The sequence below is a fragment of the Hippopotamus amphibius genome, chromosome X (genome assembly GCF_030028045.1).
Source record: "Hippopotamus amphibius kiboko isolate mHipAmp2 chromosome X, mHipAmp2.hap2, whole genome shotgun sequence".
Lineage (NCBI taxonomy): Eukaryota > Metazoa > Chordata > Mammalia > Artiodactyla > Hippopotamidae > Hippopotamus > Hippopotamus amphibius.
The window spans coordinates 75572716-75597006 of record NC_080203.1 but is presented as its reverse complement, the minus strand read 5'-3'; the positions used below and the strand labels follow the sequence as shown (position 1 = coordinate 75597006).

General features: G+C 37.1%; 1 protein-coding gene across 5 annotated transcripts in view; it reads right to left on the bottom strand.

Annotated features, from left to right (window-relative positions):
- The window catches only part of PHKA1 (phosphorylase kinase regulatory subunit alpha 1), a 120277-nt gene that overhangs the window by 8194 nt on the left and 87792 nt on the right, over positions 1-24291 (bottom strand). The window contains exons 19-29 of one of the 5 annotated variants that reach the window (XM_057717829.1): positions 22940-23116; positions 21291-21382; positions 20796-20935; positions 13969-14125; positions 13420-13499; positions 11976-12054; positions 11706-11835; positions 9040-9141; positions 8122-8237; positions 7945-7992; positions 235-405 (exon numbers count right to left, since the gene is read on the bottom strand). In XM_057717829.1, coding sequence (XP_057573812.1) covers positions 235-405; positions 7945-7992; positions 8122-8237; positions 9040-9141; positions 11706-11835; positions 11976-12054; positions 13420-13499; positions 13969-14125; positions 20796-20935; positions 21291-21382; positions 22940-23116 — 1292 coding nt within the window. The remainder of the gene's footprint in view (positions 1-234; positions 406-7944; positions 7993-8121; positions 8238-9039; positions 9142-11705; positions 11836-11975; positions 12055-13419; positions 13500-13968; positions 14126-20795; positions 20936-21290; positions 21383-22939; positions 23117-24291) is intronic. The other 4 variants (XM_057717830.1, XM_057717831.1, XM_057717833.1 and 1 more) reach the window with 4 other exon arrangements.

Sequence of the window (24291 nt, the reverse complement as noted above, 5' to 3'; positions counted from 1 at the left end):
ACCACAATAGCAACAGTAATGGACACAGACTAAATTATCAATAATGTCAACTGTTTCATTTTAATGTTTTCTTCTAGGTTTTATCCATAAGAGCATATGACTTTTTTTTTTTTTTGAGCCTATGACTTTTATATAATTGCAGTGATATCATAGTCATGTCATATCTCAGACAAGGAGACTGATAATTTCATGGGGGGGTGAAATAAAGAGACATCTACAGTGTATTATACTCACCTTCTGCAAAACTTTCCATACTTTTTGATAAAATCCAATTGGGACTCTGTTTAGTGCTCCATCCAGCCTTCTTCGGCGTTGCCATTGACCTTGACGACTATCTTTAGATGTCTGTTGATCAAATGCCCTAGGGAAGGACCCAATACTTGGACTCACAGAGGTTCCAGGTGACTTGGGAGAAAAGTAGAGGAAAGAAAATAAATCAAAATTTATCTCTGTTTCTACGATTAAAGTATTATAGCACAGTGAATAATAAACACACTTAGCAGAATTATAAACCACAAATTAAGTATAACACCCAAGACAAAGAGGTTATAGTAAAGCTAGCAGAATTATGGGTAGCTAGCAGCAATGTAAACAGGTACAATCCTTTTAGAAAGCATCTAGTGATACACAAGAAGAGCCATAAAAATACAGATGGCATGGGAGGTTCTTCACTGTCTCTTTCCCAGGTTATTTCTATTAAACTTCTAACTGGTCTATGGCTTGGTTTGTTGCTCTCATAGGCTATAACACAAGCCTCAATTTCAAAGAATTGAAATAAGATGCAAAGTATGTTATCTTACTGCAAGAAATTAAATTACAAGTCAGTATCAAAAGGAAATTTGGGAAATCTACAAATATGTGGAAATTAGACAACACATCCCTAAATAACCAGTTGGTTAAGAAAAAAATCACAAGGAAAATTAGAGATGAATGAAAATGAAAACACAACATACCAAAACTTATGGGATGCAGCTAAAACAGTGCTTAATTTTATAAATGCTTGTATTAAAAAAGAAAGATCTCAAATCAATAACCAAAACTTCTACCTTAAGGCAACGAAAAAAAAAAAAAAAGAAAGAAAAGAAGAGCAAACTAAACTGAAAGCAAGGAGAAGAAAATAATAAAGATTATAACAGAAAGAAAAATAACAAAAAATAATAGAGAAAAATCAATGAAACCAAAATCTGTTTCTTTGAAAATAAACGTCAACAAAATTGACAAATATTTAGCTAGACACACCAAAAAAAAAAAAAAAAAAGAAATGTATTAAAGTCAGGAAAGAGAGAGAGGACATCACTTCAAACCTTTAAGAAATAAAAAGGATTATAAGGACATACCATTGGCAGCCATATGTCAACAAATTATTGATTTATAACTTAGATGAAAACCACAAGTTCCTAGAAAGACACAAACTATCCAAATGGACTCCAGAAGAAACAAAATCTGAATAGATTTGTAAGAAAGAGATATAACTAGTAATTACAAAACTTTCACAGAGAAAACCCCAGGCACAGGTGGCCTTACTGGTTAATTCTACCAAATATATAAAGAAGAACTAACAGTGATTCTTCACAAACACTTCCAAAAAAGAGAAAAGGAAGGAACTTCCCAACTCATTCTATGAGGCCAGTATTACCCTTATACCAAAGTAAGACAGAGACATCACAAGAAAACTACAGATCAATATCCCTTATGAACACAGATACAAAGACCCTCAACAAAACACTAGCAAACCTATAAATTCAGCAACATATAAAAAGGATTATACACCTTCTAATACACCTGATGAAGTAGAATTTATCCCAGGAGTTCAAGGTTGTTTTAACATCTGGACATCAGTTAATGTAATACACCATATCAATAGAATAAAGGATAAAACCCACATCATCCTAATAGATGTAGAAAAGCATTTAATAAATTCTAACACCCCTTCATGATAAAAAACACTCAACAAACTGGGAACAAAGGGGTTCTTCCTAAATTTAATAAAGGGCATCTACAAAAACCCCATAGCTGACATCACAATTAATGGTTAATGACGGAAGGTTTTCCCTCCTAAGATCAGAATAAGACAAAGATGTTCAATCTTGCTACTTCTATCCAGCATTGTAGTGGAGGCTCTAGCCAGGCCTATTAAGCAAGAAAGAAAATAAAAGTCATTCAGAGTGGAAAGTCATTTGCAGATGACATGATCTTGTATATAAAGAATTCACTAAAAAACCATTAGAACTAATACATGAGTTCAGTAAGGCTGCACGATATATGAGCAATATACAGAAATCAATTGTAGGGCTTCCATGGTGGGGCAGTGGTTAAGAATCCGCCTGCCAATGCAGGGGACGCAGGTTGGAGCCCTGGTCCGGGAAGATCCCACATGCCATAGAGCAATTAAGCTTGTGTGCCACAACTACTGAGCTTGTGCTCTAGAGCCCGTGAGCCACAACTATTGAGCCCACGTGCCACAGCTACTGAAGCCTGTGTACCTAGAGCCCATGCTTCACAACAAGAGAAGCCACTGCAGTAAGAAGCCTGCACACTGCGATGAAGAGTAGCCCTCGCTCTCGGCCACGACAGAAAGCCTGCTCGCAGCAACAAAGACCCAATGCAGCCATAAATAAAAAATAAAATAAATAAATAAATTTATTAAAAAATCAGTTGTATTTCTAAACAGTAGCTACCAACAATCTGAAAATGAAGTTAATAAAACAATTCCATTTAAAACAGCATTAAAAAGAATAAAATAGGAATAAATTTAACGAAAGAAGTGTAAAACATACACTCTGAAAACTACAGAACATGTTGAAAGAAATTAAAGACCTAAATAAATAGAAATCCTATTTTCATGGATCAGAAGGCTTAATATTGTTAAAATGGTAATACTCTCGAAACTGATCTATAGATTGAGCACAATCTTTATCAGAATTCCATTGGGTTCTTTGCAGAAATTGACAAGCATATCCTAACATTCATGTGGAAATTCAAGGGACCCATGATAGCTAACACAATCTTAAAGAAGATAAAAATTGGAGGACTCATAATTCCCAACTTTAAAATTTATTATAAAGATACAATAATCAAGACTGTGTCAGGAGACACTGCTTTGAGAAAACAAGTGTTCTCCTTACTTGCTGCAAGTAATAAATCCTTCCTTCTCTGGGGAATAAAAAAAGATTGTGTCATACAGGCATAGGCTAGGTATGTAGATCAGTGAAATAGAATTGGGAGTTCAGAAATAAACCACTACAGTCTTGTCAATTTTTAACAAGAGTGTCAAGAAAATTAAATGGAGGAAAGATAGTCTTCTCAAGAAACAGTGCTGGCCAGGGAGATCAACTCGATGATGGGTGATGACTTAGAGGGCTGGGATAGGGAGAGTGGGAGGGAGTCATGGGAGGGAGGGGATATGGGGATATATGTGTAAATACAGCTGATTCACTTTGGTGTACAGCAAAAACTGGCGCAACAGTGTAAAGCAATTATATTCCAATAAAGAGCTTAAAAAAAGAGTTAAAACAAAACAAAAAGAAACAGTGCTGGCACAACTGGATAGTTACATTCAAAAGAATGAAGATGGACCCCCTACTTCACACCATACACAAAAATTAAGTCCAAATGTGTTACTGTGCAGAAAAGCTTTAACACAGCAGGCCAGAAGTGCTATTCTTGGAAAGGCCTGATTACAAGACTGGCCCTTGGTTGGCATTTAGAAAGCTGGATTTTGGGCATGTTCCCACCATTCTCAGAATTGATTAACTGTGGCTTATTGTGCCTAAACTGTTTGTGGAAACACTATGTTGGACACCTGCTTTCCCTCTGGGAGTCTAGAGTTTTGGTACATGCCAGACAGAGGCTGTTTATGTGACCAGCCTCCAGTAAAAATCCTGGGTGCTGAGTCTTAAATGAGCTTTCCTGGTTGGCAATATTTCATACATGTTGTCACAACTCATTGCATGGGGAATTGCACCTTGTGTGACTCCACTGGGAGAGCACTCTGGAAACTGGTGTTCTCCCTGGACTTTGTCCAATGTACCTTTTCCCTTTGCTGATTTTGCTTTGTATTCTTTTGCTGTAATAAATCACAGCTTTGAGTATGACTATGTTCTTAGTCTTGTGAGTCCTCCTAGTGAATCACTGAACCCGAGGAGTGGTCTTGGGGACCCATAAACATAATCATAGACTTAATTGTAAGAGCTAAAACTACAAAACTCTTAAAAAACAGGAATAAATCTTTGTGACCTTGTGCTAGGCAAAACCTTCTTAGATAGGACACTAAAAGAAAAATTAGATAAATTGGACTTCACTAAAACGAAAAACTCTGTTCTTCAAATGACTCTATTAAGAAAGTAAATTCTGTGGTTGATATTCTTCAGAGGAAAAGAAAGTGAAAAGCACCCCATAGAATAGGAAAAACTATTTGCCAATCACGTATCTGATAAGGGACTTGTATCCAGAATACATAAAGAACCTTTAGGGACCTGTATCCAGAATATATAAAGAATCTTTGCAACTCAATAATAAGAAGGCAAATAACCCGATTAACAAATGGGCAAAGGCTCTGAATGGACATTTCTCCAAAAGAAGATAAGAAAATAGTTAATTAGCACATGAAAAGATTAATATCATAAGCCATTAGGGAAATGCAAATCAAAACTACAATGAGATACCACTTCATACCCATTAAAATGGCTAGAATCAAAAAGATGGACAATAGCAAGGACCGGTGAGAATATGAAGAAATTGGAACCCTCAGATATTGCCGGTGGGAATATAAAATGGTGCAGCTTCCTTTGGCAAACAATTTGGGAGTTCCTCATAATGCTAAACATAGTTACCAAATGACCCAGCACTTCTTCTCCCAGATGTATATTCAAGAGAAATAACATACATCCACACAAAAACTTGTACGTGAAGGTTTATAGTAGCATTATTCACAACAGCCCCAAACCAGAAGCAATCCAGATGTTCATCAACTGATGAATGGATAAATAAAATGTGGTGCATATCAATACAATAAGGTATTGTTCAGCAATATAAAGGAATGAAGTGTTGATACATGCTACAACATAATGAACTTTGAAAAACTTATAAAAGTAAAGCATAAAATACATTGGGGAAAGTGGTTCTTTGACAGTTTAGATTCAGAAATAAATATAAAATAAAAAGCAGGTAATATAAATATTTTTTTCAGACAGGAACTTCTTACATTTTAATTTGGGTCAAGTGCCTATATCACCATTGCTGTGTAAAAGAGAAAAGTGCCCTAAGGCATTTCTATTGGCCAGTGACTATCATACTGATGTACCAAGTAGATGAACTCCATTTGATTTATCTTCATTGTCTCCATCTCTACCATCAAGATCCGAGGCTGCTGAGAGTGGAGTCAGACCACAAAGGCTATCAAGACTATTTTCCAAAACCAAACATCAATAGTTCTGAGCTTTTAGATTTTCTCCTCTATGCCTCTGTCTTTCTTTATTAATGTGCATATGACAAAGTTGGCCAAGTCACACTAAACTAATTCATTACAGGGTATATACTTCGTTAAAGTCAACAGAAATGCCAATATTGTTTCCAAGAGTTTTCCATTTTTTGTTTGGTTGTCATCTGGCCTTAATCTCTTCAGCCTAAGAAATCTGAAATCCTAGGCCGTTATGGATCACTGATTTAAACCAAGGAAACTAAATCAGAGGTCAGTCCTCCTAAATTGTAAGCTTCATGAGGGCAAGGACCACATCTGTTTTGTTCACTATTGTATTTCCAGTGCCTGGCGCAAAATTGGCACTCAATTAATATCTACAAATGAATAAACAATCAGAAGAATAGGTAACTCAGTGGTTTTCAAACTTAAAAGTACATCAGAATCACCCATAAAGCTTATTAAAACACAGATTGCTGGGCCTACCCCAGCCTTTCTGATTCAGTAGGCCTAGGATGGGAACCAACATTTTCATCTCTAACAAGTTCCCAGCGGATACTGATGCTTTCTGGTACAGTGCCTGGCACATAGCAGGCATATAATTATATTATTTGAAAGAATAAATGACTAAACAGATACTTAACAAATAATAAATTGAATTTTGTTTTCTGAAATGGAAGAGAGGTTGGAGTTGAACCCCCTTCTCTGCCTTTATGGAAAAGAAAAGGAAAAATTTCACCCTACATTAACTTGATTTATAAATATAAATACATGAAGTTGATTTATAAGTATAAATTTTACTTTTTTTAAAAAAAATTTTACTTTTTGATTCATTTTGTTTTTCTTTTCAATCAGTATATGTCATAATTTATATAACAGCATATTCAAAGCACTTGTGAATGGCACATAATACAAGATGACAGCAGTTACCAGAAAAAAATCTATACCCAGGGGATGACTACCACTGGGCTATGAAAAAAATCTGAGAAAATAAATTTTTAAAAGGAATGAGGCAAGGCAACCATTATGTGTTTTTAAAAGTTATTACTAGAGTAAAATTACAGACTATTCAAGTAACTAGCCAGCATGGTATTATCAAAAAAGCTGATGAAATAGCCTAACTCTAGAAGTCATGGTAAAGGGTAAAATAGATAAAACTACCTTTAAAAGTATTTTTTCCATAATCAGAAAATAGGGCATTGGGAAGTGGTAGAGAAATGAGCTTAGAACAACACAAAATACCAAACAGGCAATGAGGATGGAAATCAGTATTTAGAAATAAGAAAGTAATGAAAATTTAGAGCTCTCAATCCTCTAAATTACAGTCCTAATGATTTTGGCTTTCTTGAAGTCCTATAGGTAGTGGATGTGTAAAAAAAAGAATTAAATGATATAGCCGGGTGGGTAAATCAAGTCCTTAATATCATATTAATCTAAATGGGAACATGGACTTCAAGTTCTAAATATATAATGAACTTGTAAGTAATACTGTGTGACTATAAACAACTATGAAGTATTTAGCCAGTCACTCTCAACCAAAACAAGGACAGTTTATCAAGAACATCAGTTTAACTCTTCAGTAGGAAATGTAGTTCTTTAACCTTTCAGATAGGAAAATATTCGGATTATCCAAATTGTCTAGGAAAAAAGCCCGTAAAGTGAACACTTTACTATCACAAGGCCCTTTCTTACTCCATTCTGTTCTTGCACTTGCATAATATAAATGTGAAAGGTTATCTGATACATATACCTAAATTAAGTTTACTTCAAATTAAACTGCAAGTATTGGCTCTTTATTTTCCTAAATGGTTTCTGACTCCTAAAACAAACAAACAAACAAACACACAAACAAGCAAAATTTCCATTTTGTCTCCCCTCTTCTGGACGTGTTTTAATATTGTAAGCTAATGTAAGTCTATTTTGAAAGCAGGACTAGTTTCAAGCTTTTCATTAAAAGACTTTGAAATCACATGATTTCCTAGAATTTTGAAAGGAACTATGGAAGTCTGTGTTATTTCTTCTTGTAACACAATAACTCATCTATTCTCACCTTCAGGGAAAAAGATTAGTAAGAGGCTACAGTATGACGTTTGGTGACTCCCACTAACTCCCAGATTGACTTATGTTTTTCCTCTATGTGTTCACAACACCTTTTGTATACCTCTATCATGACAATGATAAAAATCTAATTTCTGGACAATAACTGAAAATAGATATTTAAAAAAGCCTGATTCTTAAAAGTAAGAAATCTGTCTACTTTTATAAAGAAAATTAATTCCAAAATTATGTATTAATCCTAACAAGAGGAATTCAAGGTTTCAATTTCTTGCCATAGGAAACAAATTACTTTCCTCTTAAAATCAGCAAAATAGTTTGGTCCAGAAAAATGAAGGCTATCTACAGAATGACTGCTAAAAAGGAGAATCAAACAAGCTACCCTGTGGCTTATCTTATTTGTAAAAAAGCCATGAGCTCATGCATGTTTTATAGAACTAAAGGCAGGTTAATGTATGTTAAAGGATCCCTACTTGTTTCACCTGACTCTCAGTTGAGATAGACAGTCTACGAAAGTCCACCTGAAAAATAAATGGCTCAAATTAAACTCAGGATATGAAACAAAATGCATGATCTTAACAAAGTCTGAGTCCAAAAGAATGCGCTTAAACATGAAAATATCCCAGCTCATCTCCTAAGTAGTATCTTACCTGTTTTATCTCACTTTTTAATTGCATAATCCCAGTTCGTTCTGTTTTGGTTGCTCCAACAGCACCAATCTCACGGATAGAAATAGCAGGGCTGATATTTGAATCAGTGGGACGAACTATATAGCATAACAGATTAAAGAGAAAGAGGGCAGATAAGCAGGTTAAACTATTTTTTATCCACCTAGGAGCTTGTTAGAATTTTAGGCCCAACTCTAGACCTACTGAATCAAAGCCTGCAGTTTAGGAAGATACCCAGGTGATTTTTATGAACAGTAAGCCTTGAGGAACACTCTAAGGCCTAGTATCCATTCATCTGATATTATATATTTATTCTAAGTCTAAAAGTTAAGCATGAGAGAGAACTCTTTCATTTGCTCTGATGTTTTAGGTACTTGATATCAAATACCATTGCCAAACCACCAAGTGCACGTGTAAGGTTAATTTGTGATAGACCCCTACATGTATTTGAATTTAAAAGTGAAAGGATACATCAAATGTACTGTAGCAGCTATGCATACGCGTGCATGCACACACACACACACACACAGCCCTTCCCCCCCCCCCACACACACTGTAAGTGCTACTGAATTACTGCCAACTGGAATACAAGAAAGTTTCAGATGATACGGGTTGCTAGTTGTCCTAAAGTAGAGACTTAGGATAATGTAAGGGAATGTATAAAACAGTCCAAAACAAAATATGATAGTAATCTACTTAATTGACATATCATTTAAGGAAAAAAAAACACACAGTGGTTTCCAAATCTTGTTCCAGAAGACGGCTTTGGTTTTAACTTTCACATATTGGGGTTCTATTTATTTGGGGGAAAAGTTACTCTGATAAAAGAAAAACATTTTAAAATCAATGAGACATTTAAAACAAACACTCTGAAATAGAAATGCAGTTATTCAACCTTACCACTTCGTTCCACTCCAAACTCCTTGCCACTGAGAATGTGATGCAGGAGGTTCTTCATGGCTGAAGGACTGAGATTCATCAGGCCATCTGTGGCTTCCTCAGCTAGTCAGCAGAAATGTTAGGACAGAGGGATCTCTAACTGACCTGCCATCCCCCCCACCCCCATTTTTTCTGTATTTCCTTTCTTGCTTAGAATTTCTGGGTCATTTGATTGGAAGAATAGAATTACAAAATAAATTTCCAGCACCATACTGTCTAGGCATTCATGCTGCAATAGATTCTTAATAATTTAAGGACTGATTATCTAGTTTATGGATTAACCAGGTCCTTGATTTTCTTCACCCCTCTTCCACATCATTAGAGTACTCAGTAGAATCTTTATTTGAAAGTGGGAAGAATGAAAGGGGAACAATGGAACTGGAAACCAGTCAGAGAAAGCAATGAATGTATATATGAAGATGGGCTAAAATAATCAAAACTTCTCAGTCTGGAAATAGGGGCATTTAAAAAGAGAATAGATACGAATCCATGAAATTATGAAGAATATTAAGAAGGTAACTTGAATTTGTTCATCAACATCAGACACCTAGTATGAGTTTCCCACATGTTGGTCATGATTTTAAGCAATGTTAGTACAAACAGGTATGACATGGTACTTGACCTTGTGAGGCTGACCAACTATTTGGGAGAGATAGGTCATGTAAACAAGATAAACAACAATAAAACATGGCATGGGTATACTAAGTGCCAAATGAGAGGTATAGATAATAAATGCTTTGGAAATCAGAGGAGACATCAATCTCCAAGGATGGGGACTGATAAAACTAGTGCGAAGTACTGTTGAAGTACAAGGTAGAGGCCAGACTGTTGAGGGTCTTGAATACCAGACCCAGGGATCTTGACTTTATCCTAGAAGAAATAAATAGCCATGGTTTGATGAATCCACAAGAAAAAAAATCTGTAACAGGCAATTAAGGAAAAGTGAAGAGGACTTCCTAGGTGGCGCAGTGGGTAGGAATCCGCCTGCCAATGCAGGGGACATGGGTTTGATCCCTGACCCAGGAAGATACCACATGCCACGGAGCAACTAAGCCCATGAGCCACAACTATTGAGCTCATGTGCTGCAACTACTGAAGCCCACGCGCCTGGACCCTGTGCTCTGCAACAAGAGAGGCCACCGCAATGAGAAGCCCACACACCACAAGGAAGAGTAGCCCCCGCTCGCCGCAACTAGAGAAAGCCCGTGTGCAGCAACGAAGACCCAACACAGCCAATAAAATAAATAAATAAATAAATAAATTTATTTTAAAAAAAAAAGGAAAAGTGAAGAATGGGGATTTATCCCTTCTTGAGGTTTATTATTGAATAATCAGACTCTGGTAAAATATCCCTTGATACTAAAGCTAAAGAAAAAAAAATATATATATACACATATATAATCTTACAACAATGTGCTGAACTGGAGATCATTTGGAATCAGGCAGACTTGGACTGAAATTTCACTATTTACTAGCTATGCAACTTTGGGCAAGTTATTAACCTTTCTGAGTTTCATTTTTAAAAAACTGATCATGAGCTTTATTAAAATTTTTAAATTATTACACTATTTTAAAGGCTCTTTCCATTTACAGTTATTACAAAATATTGGCTATAGTCCCAGTGTTGTACAATACATCCTTGAACCTATTTTACACCCAAAAGTTTGTTGACTTTCAATTTCTTTATCGGTAAAAGTGAGATAAAAATACCTCTCCAGTGGGTTATTGTAAGGCTTAAATGAGATAATATATGTAAATATAAAGCAAAAAGTCGTCTCTGGCATACGGTAGGTTAAAATAATCATTAACTTTATTCCTGTAAAGGGTTATTTAAATATACATTATCTCATGTAATTTAGGTTAGATTCAAACCAATAAGTTTAGCTACTTGCTAACGGCTCAATTAAAACCCTTGTGGGGTTAAAAAAAAAAAAGCCTTGAGGGGAAATTTAACTGAAACAATGGCTAAAATTGAGTTTTGCAACTGTGATTTTATTTTTGTATGCAATCCCTATCTCTATTATTTTGCCATTCTTGTTGAAATCAAACAAATACCACAGGAAAAAATAGTCATGCCATGCCCCCTCCCCCCATAATTCTATGCTACAGCTTCCAAAGGCCCCATCTGTTCTTCTAACTAAAACTGCTACCTTGAAAAATATACCTATAACTAATATCAAAAAGAGTCTTGTCAGATACATATTAATACAAATATTGCCTTCCTTTATTTGATCCTGATGTCGACCAGACAGAATACTGACACTATAATCAAACGGATGTGGTGACTCAATGTGACAGTCAGAAGTGGCCATGCCCGAATCAGAATCAAGCCCGGTCTGTCACACTTAGTTTGATGCATGCTTCGGATCACTCTAGGAGTTAGTAGGAATGTAATTTGGAGTGCAGAGCCCCTAAGAGGTGGAATTTTGAAGTTGAGAACTAATACATAAATTTGTCATAGCAGTCCCTTGACTTGTATAGAGACTGACTAACATGGGAACAAGACTGCTATATGCAGCTTTGAGCTACTGATAAAAAGCTTTTAGCTTCTTTTCCCTCCTGATTCAAAACTCAATAGACCTCTATTAAAAGTGAATTCTGCCTCAAACAGTTACTTAATTGAATACCTGAGCATCGAAGGGAGTGGGCCAGTTCTGTTGCCATAACTTGTATGATCAGACCAATTCGAAGTCGAAACATTTCAGCAAAGAGGCCAGGCTGAGTTCGCATATACATGGCTAGATATACCATTATTTCCTGTGCATGGAATGAATATAGACAAAAATTATGCCCTAGATCTTACAAGGCCTATTTTGTGGTATTCAAAAATTGCCAGATCAATTGAAAACAAATTTTTAAATATCAATCACCAGATTAGGCTTTATAATTCTGCTCACCTGTGTAAGAATTGAAATGCTCATGTCCCCTTCACTGGCTTCATCTATCAGCTGAGTGAGTACTTCATAGGGCAGAGGTCTAAGTAAGAGGACAGCGAAGAAAAACAAAATTCTGCAACTATTTAAAGCTAAATATATTGAGAAAATAAAAAAACCTCCTCCCAAGTCCAAGTCAGTGTCTCAACATCTCATCATTACTGGTAGCATGCTGGTTCTTTCAGTCTTCAAAGTTCACTGCCTCCGCAAAGCACTCTGGCCTATATCAACTGAGGAGAGCTCTGTGCTCTCTCCTCTCTAAGCCTGGATTGCCCTTCTCCTTCAAAATTGTATTTAAAGCTCACCCCATGACATCCTTCCAGACCAGTTTTTCATGGTTAATTCTTAACATTTGACAAGTAACTATTATAGCTAGAAAGCAATACACTAAATTTAAGCTGTGCCTTTTGGAAGCCATTTTATTACTTTACAATCACTTATAAAGTTATACTGATTTTTTATAGTTTGATCAGTTTACAAACACACACACACACACACACACACACACACACACACACACCCCCTCCTATACTTCTGACTCTCCTGTTGATACTAAGCGCTCTGGGGGCATGGGGCATGGGGCAGGCCATCTTCTTTTGGACTGCCCACAGTAGTCACAAAATTGATCTGATTTGTAATGAAAGGTTCTGTTTGCCAGGAATAAGGTGTTATGGATTGAACTGTGTTCTCTATAAGTTCTTATTTTGAAATCCTAACCCCTAATATCTCAGAGTTTGACCTTATTTGGAGATAGGGTCTTTACAGAGGTAAATAAGTTAAAGTGAGATCATTGGGTGGGTCCTAATCTAACATGGCTGGTGTCTTTTTCTCTTAAGCTCTTTATTGGAGTATAATTGCTCCACACTGCTGTGCCAGTTTCTGCTGTACAACAGAGCAAACCAGCTGTATCTATACGTATATCCCCACATCCTCTCCCTCCCATGACCCCCTATCCTTCCTATCCCACCCCCGATAAGTGAGAAATTTGGAAACAGACAGAGAGAGAGAAGAAATGTGGAGACGTAAGGAAAAAACTGCCATCTATAAGCTAAGGAGAGAGGCCTGGAACAAAGTCTAGAGTAAAGCTGATTTTTGTGGGGGCTAATTCCAGTTGCCCTGTTTGTTTGTTTTTTGAATAAATGGTTTGGGAAAGCCAATAAGTAAAAACAAACAAACAAAAAACTCCCCAAAGAGCAAAATACACTTGAGTACTACTCCCTGTGAGTTTTCTCCTTACTCATGTCCTATCACTACCAACATTCTCACATCGAGTGTCCCCGATAGAAGCTCACACAAGTAGGACATTATCATCCATTTATAGATTAGGACAAGAGAATTGTGGTCAGTCCACATAGCTCCTTAAAGTCTCAGAGAAGCTTGATCAAACCCAAACAAAAACCATACTAACGCAGAGATGGTCTTCTCTCGAGGTTCTGGAGGGAGTCCCACTGTCAGATGTTTCTGGTGGGAGAGAAGATCTGTGCAGGCCTAGGAATAAATAGTGTAACAGTATTATCCTTCCCATAACACCTCAGATTTCCATGAAAATTCCTCTTTTCAGCCTAGAAAGCTTTGCGCCCCCTTAACTTAATGACACATCAATCTTTTCCTCAGGAAATGCTGGGAAGATCAGAAAAGAGGGATATCTAGGAAGGAACAATGAGGTATTTTTATCTCCTAAAAGGTAGGAATTTTTAGCCTAGTATAAATTCATTCTTAAGATCTAGAATTCTCATAGTTTATAACACCTCTATAAATCTACAGTTTATATGCTTCAGTATTATATATTTGACATTCATAAACAGAAAAAGCCACCTGATATTACCAACTTTATGTAGGAAAAATATCTCAAATGATTAGATGCTGTGGTGACTGCCTTAAAAAAACTACTGCGGAAGCCAATTTTTAAAAAGCACCTCCCATTTAGATTTGGTATAAATCCAAGAATTTATACTACCTCATCGAGTGCTTCCACCTTTTTTCTTAAGATTCCAGAGATGTATCGGATCAGGCCCCAGTGACGAATTTCTCCAACTTTGCCATAGAGCTCAGTAAGCAGCTCTCTGACTGTCACACTCCCTTCATCATACAATCCAGTGTCCCAGTCAGGTCCTCTGGAATGTTAAAGGCAGGTCTACATTAATTATAAATAAAGCTACAGACAACAATATTTTGTTTGTGTTATAATGAATATGCCTGTTTCTGATAGGTCTCTCTCATTAGGAAAAGAATGTTATTTACTACAAATTCTTGTAAAACTATTTTTAAGAGTTAGTACTGAAAGCTGAATACCTAGACAAGAGTAAGTCTTAGTTTCAGCTGTGTTTTGACAAAATGAATTCTTTTACCCTCTTAATGGACTTCAAAGTAGCTGAAATTAAAATCAAAGACTTAACTATTGAAAGTTCAGAAAGTATGCTATACTTAGGGAACTAATGAAGGAGTAAGAAGAATGTGTGTTTATTTTCAAAAGACATATATACATCATATACATTATTCTTGTAAAAGTTCCTATAACACAAATCAACTGTGAAGTACCATAAAAGATATAGAAAGTGCTATGAAATTGGGAATTTAATATATGATAAAGGTAGATTATTTATTAAATGATGTTAAGACAATCAAGCAGCCATCTGAAAAAAAAGCTGAATCCATGCCTCACACTGTACACTCAAATTCCAAATGTGTCAAATTTAAATGTTAAAGTACTAAAAGAGATATGGGAGAACTATTTTATAATTTCAGAGGCAAGAGGGCTTTTAAACTGTGAAGTATATACCAAAAGCCATAAAAGATTGATACATTTATACATACATATATATATAAATATACAAAACTCTTATTGCAAAAATCACTATAAGCAAAGTTATAGGACAGATTACAAACTGAGAAAAATATTTGCAATTCGTATGCCAATTTCCCTAATATATAAGGAATTCCACCAAAAAACTACAAGAACTCATCAACGAATTCAGTAAAGTTGCAGGATACAAAATTAATATATAGAAATCTGCTGCATTTCTATACACTGACAATAAACTATCAGAAAGAGAAATTAAGAACAATCTCATGTAAAATCATATCAAAAATAATAAAATGCCTAGGAATAAATCTAACTAAGGAGGTAAAAGACCTGTACTTAAAAACTATAAGACATTGATGAAACTGAAGGTGACACAAACAAATGAAAAGATATACTGTGTTCATGGATTGGAAGAATTAATATTGCTAATGTGACTATACTACCCACAGCAATCTGCAGATTCAATGCAATCCCTATCAAAATACCAATGGCATTTTTCACAGAATGAGAACAAATCATTCTAAAATTTGTATGGAAACACAAAAGACACTGAATAGCCAAAACAATTTTGAGAAAAAAGAAAAAGCTGGAGGAACCATGCTCCCTGTCTTTAGACTATACTATAAAGCTACAGTCTTCAAAGCAGCATGGAATTGACACAAAAGCAGATACCCAGGCCAATGGAACAGAATAGAGAGCTCAGAAATGAACCCACACTTATGTAGTTAATTAATGTTTGACAAAGGAGACAAGAATATACAATGGCAAAAAGATAGCCTCTTCAATAAATAGTGCTGGGAAAACTGGACAGCTGCATGAAAAAGAATCAAACTGGACTACTTTCCCACACCATATACAAAAATAAGCTCAAAATGGATTAAAGACTTAAATGTAAGACCTGAAACCATAAAAATTCTAAAGAAAACATAGTACCCTCTTTGACACTGCTCTTAGCAATATGTTTTTGGATATGCCTCCTCAGGTGTGGGAAACAAAAGCAAAAATAAGCAAGTGAGACTATCTCAAACTAAAAGTTTTTGCACAGAGAAGGAAACTGTCAACAAAACTGCCTATTGAACAGGAGAAGATAACTGCAAATGATATAGTCAATGAAGGGTTAATATCCAAAATAGACAAGTCATACAATTCAACATCAAAAAAATGAACAACCTGGCTAAAAATGGTCAGAAAACCTGAATAGACATTTTTCCAAAGAAGATATACAGATGGCTAACAGGCACATGAAAAAATGCTCAATATCACTAATCATCAAGGATATGCAAATCAAAACCACAATGAGATATCACCTCACACCTGTCAGAATGGCCATCATCAAAAAGATAAGAAATAAGTGTTTGTGAGGATGTAAAGAAAAAGGAACACTTGTGCACTGTTGGTGGGAATGTAAATTGGTGCAGTCACTATGGAAAACAGTATAGAGATTCCTCAAAAACTTAAGAGGAATACACACACACATACATATATATATACATATACACACACACATACACACACACACACACACAATGAAATATTATGCTGCCATAAAGAAGAATGAAATCTTGCCATTTTCAACAACGTGGATGGTAGACCTAGAAGATGTTATGCTAAGTGAAATGTCAGACAGAGAAAGACAAATATCATATGATTTCACTTATATATAGAATTTAAAAAACAAAACGAACAAATATAACAAAACAGAAATAGTATCATAGATACAGAGAACAAACATGGTTGCTAGAGGAGAGGGGAGTGGGGGGAGGAGGGAAATAGGTGAGGGAGATTAAGAAGGTTAAAAAAAAGAATTCCAACAAATAGATAAGAAAAAAAAACAATAAAAGAACATCTGACAAAATAAATACCAATGGCTTTCAAGACAAGGTGATCGATCTACCATTTGGGTAAACAGGTATAAAAGGACACACATAGGGACTTCCTTGGTGGTGCAGTGGTTAAGAATCTGCCTGCCAATGCAGGGGAAATGGGTTCAATCCCTGGTCCAGGAAGATCCCACATTCCATGGAGCAACTAAGCCCCTGCGCCACAACTACTGAGCCTGCGTTCTAGAGCCTGCAAGCCACAACTATTGAGCCCATGTGTCACAACTACTGAAGCCCACGTGCCTAGAGCCCATGCTCCGCAACAAGAGAAGCCACCACAATGAGGAGCCCATGCACCACAATGAAGAGTACCCCCCACTTGCTGCAACTAGAGAAAGCCTGTGTATAGCAATGAAGACCCAATGCAGCCAATAAATAAATGAACAAATTTATTCAAAAAAAACAAATTCTTTGGACAAAATATCTGCAACAAATATTGCAAAAAAATAGTAATATATACTATCAATAAGAAAAATAAATAACCCAACAGAGAGCAAATAAAGGTTATGAACAGACAATTCACAGAAGGAATACTAGTCAATAGACATAGGAAACCCCACCTCCCAATTTCTACTCAAATCCACAAGGGATATTGGGCAGAATTCCAAGTATATTAAAAACCATGCAGCACATTGTACACGATCTTCTCAAGTGTTTTGATATTACCTAGGGCAGGGGTCCCTAACCCCCAGGCCGCTGACCAGTACCGGGCCGCACAGCAGGAGGTGAGCGGCGATTGAGTGAGTGAAGCTTCACCTGCCACTCCCCATTGCTCGTATTACTGCTGAACCAGCCCCCACCCCATCCCTGGTCTGTGGAAAAATTGCCTTCCATGAAACTGGTCCCTGGTGCCAAAAAGTTTGGGGACCGCTGACTTAGAGTACTAGTTTTAGGGAGATTACAGGTTTCAATCAGATGTTATGATGAAGTTAGTATGTACAGGATCAGATGAAGAAAACTCACGTGTTAGAGTTGGCAGTCAACTGTGGATCATCTGAATTGGTAGGAAAGCATGAGTATTTCAAGCCTTGGCTTGCCATCCCAACAACCCTGCTGAATCTTCAGTTTTCATTCAAGCTACAGTCATTCTGTCCTTAACCCTTATCTCTTTTCACCTTCTCTATCTTTTCTTTACTCTGCATTTAGCATTGTGCCTGGCACATAAGTACTCAACTAATACTTTTTGAACAGAGTGCCTTATCCTAAAGGAAAAAGGAAAGGAACAAAGGTATCAAAGTAATAAAACCCATGTCTTTTTTTCTTTTTTTTGGTAGTAGCACATAAGTTTTAACAGTTGGCACTTGGACAGGGTTGTATGAGAGGGGAAGTCCCTCACAGCATCAGACTGTCAGGAGGCTTATATAATGCACAAGTTCTCCCATCCATAACAGGAGGAGGGCAAGGGAACTCCCAGGGAAAAGGGGAGGAGGGGTTACATGTCTAGGTGTAGTGCCTCAGTAGCACTGTGGGGAGTCTCTAGGTTAGAAAACTCTGAATGGCAGCAGTGGTTTGGGATACTCATGGCCCAGGGCTTATCTCTTGCTAGCAGATGTAGGATGAGTTTTGAGGAGGACGCAAAGCAAGTAGGCCCTAAATGGCTTAAAATATGTTTCGGCTGTTTTTAATAAAACTGGATGTATAAAAATTTGACTTTGGTGCTGGTGGGCTTTTCAGCTTCCTTTTGTACTTACTCATTAAACACCATAATCTGATGGAAACGGCACAGGCTCTGGGGTCAGACAGGCCAAGGGGACTTTGTTGCCACCTAGAGGGGATGAAAGTCCCAGATCCCTACCTACTCTTCTTTGACACTTCCCTGGCAGTGAGAAAGGTACAGCAGTGCCTGCCTCAGTGAGAGTGGAAGTCTGGGCTTCCCACTCAGCCTTTGTTGACAGGGGTAGCACTGCAGATTTTTCCTCTGGTGCTTGGCTGAAATAGAGTCGTTATTGTTTAAAAGTTGTCTGTGTTGCTAGGGTGCCTCTTTCCTAGTCCTTTGTCTGGGAAGAACGGGTTTTCCTTAGGGCTTTTGTTGTCTGTGCCCAGTGATTGGCCTTTTCAGGCTGCTGGCTTCTCTAGCACCGAATGCGGCAACAAAGAAAACTTGGGGACGTCACCACCCTGTCACTCCTTGATCATGAGGTCCTTAGCCAGCCTGCCTTCTTCTCTCCACCTTTCAGCATATTATTATGTTTGTTTTATAAATAATGTCCCCTAAAATGCATTTACTCTATCTTTTCCAGAACCAGAAGTCCCATTGTGGTTATATTTTAAGAGATTCTTGTCTTTTAAGAAATAATACTGAAATATTCAGGAATAAAATGATAAAATGTTTGGTATCCTCTTCAAAATAATCCAGGAGGAAGAGAGAATGAGAATATAGATGTGACAAGATTAACCATGTGTTTATAGTTGTTCAGTCTGGGAGATGGGTCCAAAAGTGTTCGTCATAGTAGTCTCTCTACTTTTGTATAAACCTGGGCATTTCTACAATATCATTGAAGTTACTCTTCCTCCCCTGTTGAGGATGGGTTTGACGGAAAACTAGATCGAAGTAGAAAGACTTGTTAGGAAACTTAGCAACAGTCCTAGGAAGAGACAAAGGCTTGAATGAAGGCAGCAATACTAGAGATGCAAAAGATAAATATTTAGAGGTAAAACTGGACAAGATTGATGATTAACTGGATTTGGGGGGAAGACTTGATGATTAGGTAGGTGTTGGTTCCAACCACAGAGATGGAGAATTTCATAGAAGCAACTCCTTTTTTGATGTTTGACTGCTGACTGCTTTCAAGTCCTGCCACTCCCCTTTCCTTTCCAGCCTGAGTGTTCTCTCTTTTGGTGTCACTGAGATTGAGCCCTCATCCCAGCTTTACCTCCTAATCATAATAAAATTCCAAATCCAGCCTGTTTCCCTGCATTTTAAGGACCTACACCCTTCTGGTATGTGTGTGGCATCATTAGTCTTGACATCCAAAACAAACTAGGGGAATGGCAGGGGTCCATCCTGCCTCTTCAGAGTGCTGACAACATGAATAAATGAGGAAGAACAGGTTATTTTGTGGGGGAATTTGGGGAACAGGAGAGAGGAGTTCAAGGTACCTAGAGTTAGAGGTACCTAGATAAAACGTATCTAGCAGAGGGTGCCTGACACATAGCAAACATTCACTAATGCTAGTTTTTTTCTCTGTAAGCCTCCATATTCTTACTTCTTTTGAGTTAAAAATTTATTTATCTGTAGATATTACCAAATAATGGATGCTTAAAATAACCATAATAATGATAATGTTTATGTTATTAGTCATAATATGTATGACTATGTACCAGGCACTGTATTAGAGACTGCAGATATTTTATCTTGTTTTAATCTTTACAACAATTCTACGAGGTATTATGTAAGAGCTTCTAACTACTCATTTACTTAAAATTAAATGGCTATGACATAACTGCCTGAATTGAAGCACATGGTGGATCTGGTCCTCAATCCATCCCATATGTGTGTGCTTATGTGTGTGTGCACAAGCCTATATGTGTTTATCTTCTTAAAATACATTACAATGAAGTACCAGACTCCCCCTCCCCAGGCTGGCAATGAAAACTGTCCCAAACAGAAGCTCTGATATTGTAGTGGTTGTTTTCCAGGTGCTTTAGGTGATTTCTATTTTAAAAACATGCAGCATTTCTGGCAGTAAAGACTTTCAAAAAACTTAGCACTATATTTTTACCCACCCCACCCTCAGCAAATGTACAAGATCCTTGAATTTGCATTTTTGTATTAGACTCATTTCTGGTTCCATGTTTTTCTTCTTTTTTCTCTTCCTTTAAAAATATATTACCTACTTTAAGTCCATATTGAAACAAGGCAGGAGCAAATAAATGTATATTAATTTCTAGCAAAAAAAAAAAAAAAAAAACAATTCTACGAGGTAGGTATAAGCCAAATTTTATAAATGAGGACAATTGAGACTTTGAAGTTACACAGTGGGTAGGTTGCAAAACTATTCAAATCCATATCAGTGAGACTCCAAAGCTGAGCTATATTTACTATGCTATACTTCCTTTCTATACGAACATGAAAGTAGACTGATAATATTCATCACTTACTTCATAGTATACAGCATGTAGAGGATATCAGCTTGCTCCTGTAAGCTGGAGGTCTCCTTCAACTGGAAAACCAGTGCTTTGAAGTCCACTTCTCCAGACCGGTCTCTAGGAAGATGTATTTCTACACGAAGAGAGGGAACCTTTAGTTTGAGAAAAGACAGAAAAAAAAAAGAAAATCCACAAGTGCTCACCTTAAATAATGCCCTAGAGTGTTGATCTTTTCAACTCTAAACCTTTTCCATAAGAGTTTCCTAAATTTTGACAAAAAGTAAAGCGAAAACGATGACACCTTCAGAATGTATGATACAGCAATTTAGTTTTGCTAGAAAAACTTGCCCATTTAAAAAGTGAACTAAAAAGGACATATATCTTCACCATGGTGGCATTTTGCCTACCACTAGTTACTAGCAGAAACCATAATGCCTAGTTCTAGTATTTCTGTAAGAATGGCAGTTTTGCAAAAAGCTGATAGAAATACCTCCTGTGCAAATTTACCTGGTCCTCTCGTGGGGGATGAGGTGAGTCAAGTAAGTTGAGTGAAGGCCGGGAAGCCTGAAATATCTTTGTAGGAAGATACATGTGGACATCTGCAAGAGGTTGACATTTATGGAAAAGCTTAGATAATTAAGAGATTAATAAAAATGCACAGTTGACTTCAACAATGAAGTTATATATGGGTTGGTTCTTTACAGAATAAGAATGAGAAATTTGCCCTTTCTTGGTAATAGCAAAGAAAAGAAATATGAAGGTCAGATGAATCAAAGGATATTCAGTCAACCAATAAACAAATTTTGAATGGAATATCTAGAATTATAACATCAGTTGGAGATATAAGATATTAAATTCTATGAACGTAGCCAATAATACCACAATGGTGCTATCACTGATAGTTTAATAGAATACCACATATAACAGAAAGAACTCAGCTACATTTTATATCTTCTGGACTCTCCCAGAAGAATATCTGGCTGCTAGCAGTTGGAATTCCTTGAGAATAGATGACCCTATCTAGGGAATCAAAAAATGTAGTGGCTGACCAACTTTGAGATACTCCTAAGATTTTTACTTACAGTTCATTGTTGAAATACTTACCATAACCTCTAAGGAGAGACTCTCTTGTAATTTTTGCCATTTTACAGATACAAAAAGAGAGATACAGAGCTCAAATAACTGTTCAAGCAAGTAAGTAGCAGAGCTGGGAATTAAGCTCAAGTTTCCTGATTCACAATCCAGAAGTATAACTTAATAAAGCTGATGTCTTTGCATAAGCCCTTTGTCAAGGAAGCATACGCAAAGGCTATGTATGCTAAGCTTTCCCCTTTTCTAAATGTTAAATGATTCCTCAATGATCAAGTTTAATATCTTTGGTTAGTAATGGTCAATAAAATTTTAGACAGTAAGAGCATGCATCTCAATCATTCTCATCATCTGTGAAATGTTAACATTTAGGTCCTCTAGGTGTGGCCAAGGAGCCCTTCTGTCCCTTCATATGCAGCTACCATACAGGTACTGAATACTCTTAGGAACCATGACTACTCCTGGCAATGTGTAGTAGAAAAGACATCCTCCACTGCAAATACTACTGAGGGAGGGTAGTGGTCTTGGGGAAGAGAATGGCAAAGTTGTTGAAGAATGATACTGTAGTTGCCAAATATAGCTCTACAGTGCTGGAACAACTGACTGTATAAGTTACAGCTGTCTAAGGAACCAGATTTAGCTTACTTAGGGGAGAATATCTCCCTCTCCACGGCAAGGCTATCTTGTAATAGTCTGCAATGATTTCTCCTTAAATAAAATTACTTCCAAATTAGTAACTTTTCCAAAGCAGGAAAAAATCCTTTCCACACTTTAATACTTTGATGCTAAAACTGAATATGCTCCATGTCTCTTGTTCTGTCTCTTCTTGCTATGTAACTGGTTAAACCAGACTACATAGCACTATCTATAGCAACACTATACCCAATTCATTAATTTTACAAATATTTGAGCATCTAATATGATATGTTCTAGGCATTGTCTGAGATGCTGGGGATAAGGTAGTGAACAAAACAAAGTTCCTGCCTACACTGTAATAAACACGCCACCCCCATCCTGGGCTTCACGTCATCCTGTTCCTGACTCCAGTGAGTCATGGCATTACTCACTCTGTACATGCAGCTCCTTGGCCTTGGTCACCAAGGACATTAAATCGCAGGTTGTTTGCACAGCAGCTCGGAACCGATTTAGCCCTCCCTTCTGTGAGGTAGGGGCTAGTTTAGGATGGGGAACAGTGTGTGCCAAAAGGTGATCTAAATAACGAGCAACTTCATCACCACAGCGAGCTGCAAGGTTAGTGGGGGAAGGGGGGAGAGAAAAAAATAAACACTTTAGTTACTTCACAATCTACCCCACCAAACAGAATGACTGGTTCTTGCGCCCACAACACAGCACCAAAAACAGGCTGTTTTAGCTCATGGGGAAAGAAAGTTTGTGATCATTATACAAAGTCATAACTTTACTATTCAGAAACTTTGGCCATTTACCAGGCTCCACCGGTTCTTCAACTTTGTTGAGACAATATTAGGTCCCCTGAAAGTAGTATGAGCTTATTACAAGCCAGGTGGAGCATTTCATAATCTATGGATGTGTGTGTGATAGTAGTAGTGGTAGCAGTGGTGGTGGAGGAGGAGGGGTAGAACAGGGCCCTTTGAGTCTCACGGGCATGAGGAGACTTGTGGGGAAGGGCAAAAATCTTCCATGAAACATTGAGCCTAGCTGAAAACAGACAGATTCCACAAATGGCAGCTACAATTGCTAAAGAAAAAACAAGCTCCACGTGGCACTGGTGTGAAAAGGACTACTGACTACACATTGATCTTTTCAGTCACCCCCTTCACTTATTCACTAAATATTTATTGCCCACTATGGACCAGGTGGTGTACTACGTGCTGAGGTTTCAGTGCTGAAGAAGACAGATATGGTCTTTATCCCCTTGGGCTCCTCCCTCACCTTCTATAACATTATCTCTGACTATGGATAATGGAAACAAACAAAAAAAATACACATATCCTGTGGATGCTTAACATTTCAGATTTCACATGAACACTTGAAACATTTATAGTTAGAAAAGCCCAGGGTTTGGACCAATACTGAAGTTTGCTACGTCAGTCATGCCTCATCTGGATTTTGATCTTCTCTGGGGATCTCTCCAGGTGTCCTGTTCTCTGATGTGACTAATGGGAACTAGCAGAGCTGCAAGCATGGGCCTCATACTCAGTGACATCTTAGTGACAAATATTATAACCTTGAATACAATCTAGACACTTGAGAGGAGGATTTTGAAGAATATGCAGAGAAGCGCTCTCGGCAGGGAAGGGCTGGCAAGCAATAGACACGTCCACTGTGAGGCCACCAATGAGTAAATCCAGACAGGGGAAAGTGACTCAGAATGCTTAATATCAAACCTAGTAAAACATATCATTAAAGAGATATATTTAAGAAAACAATCTAAGAGAAT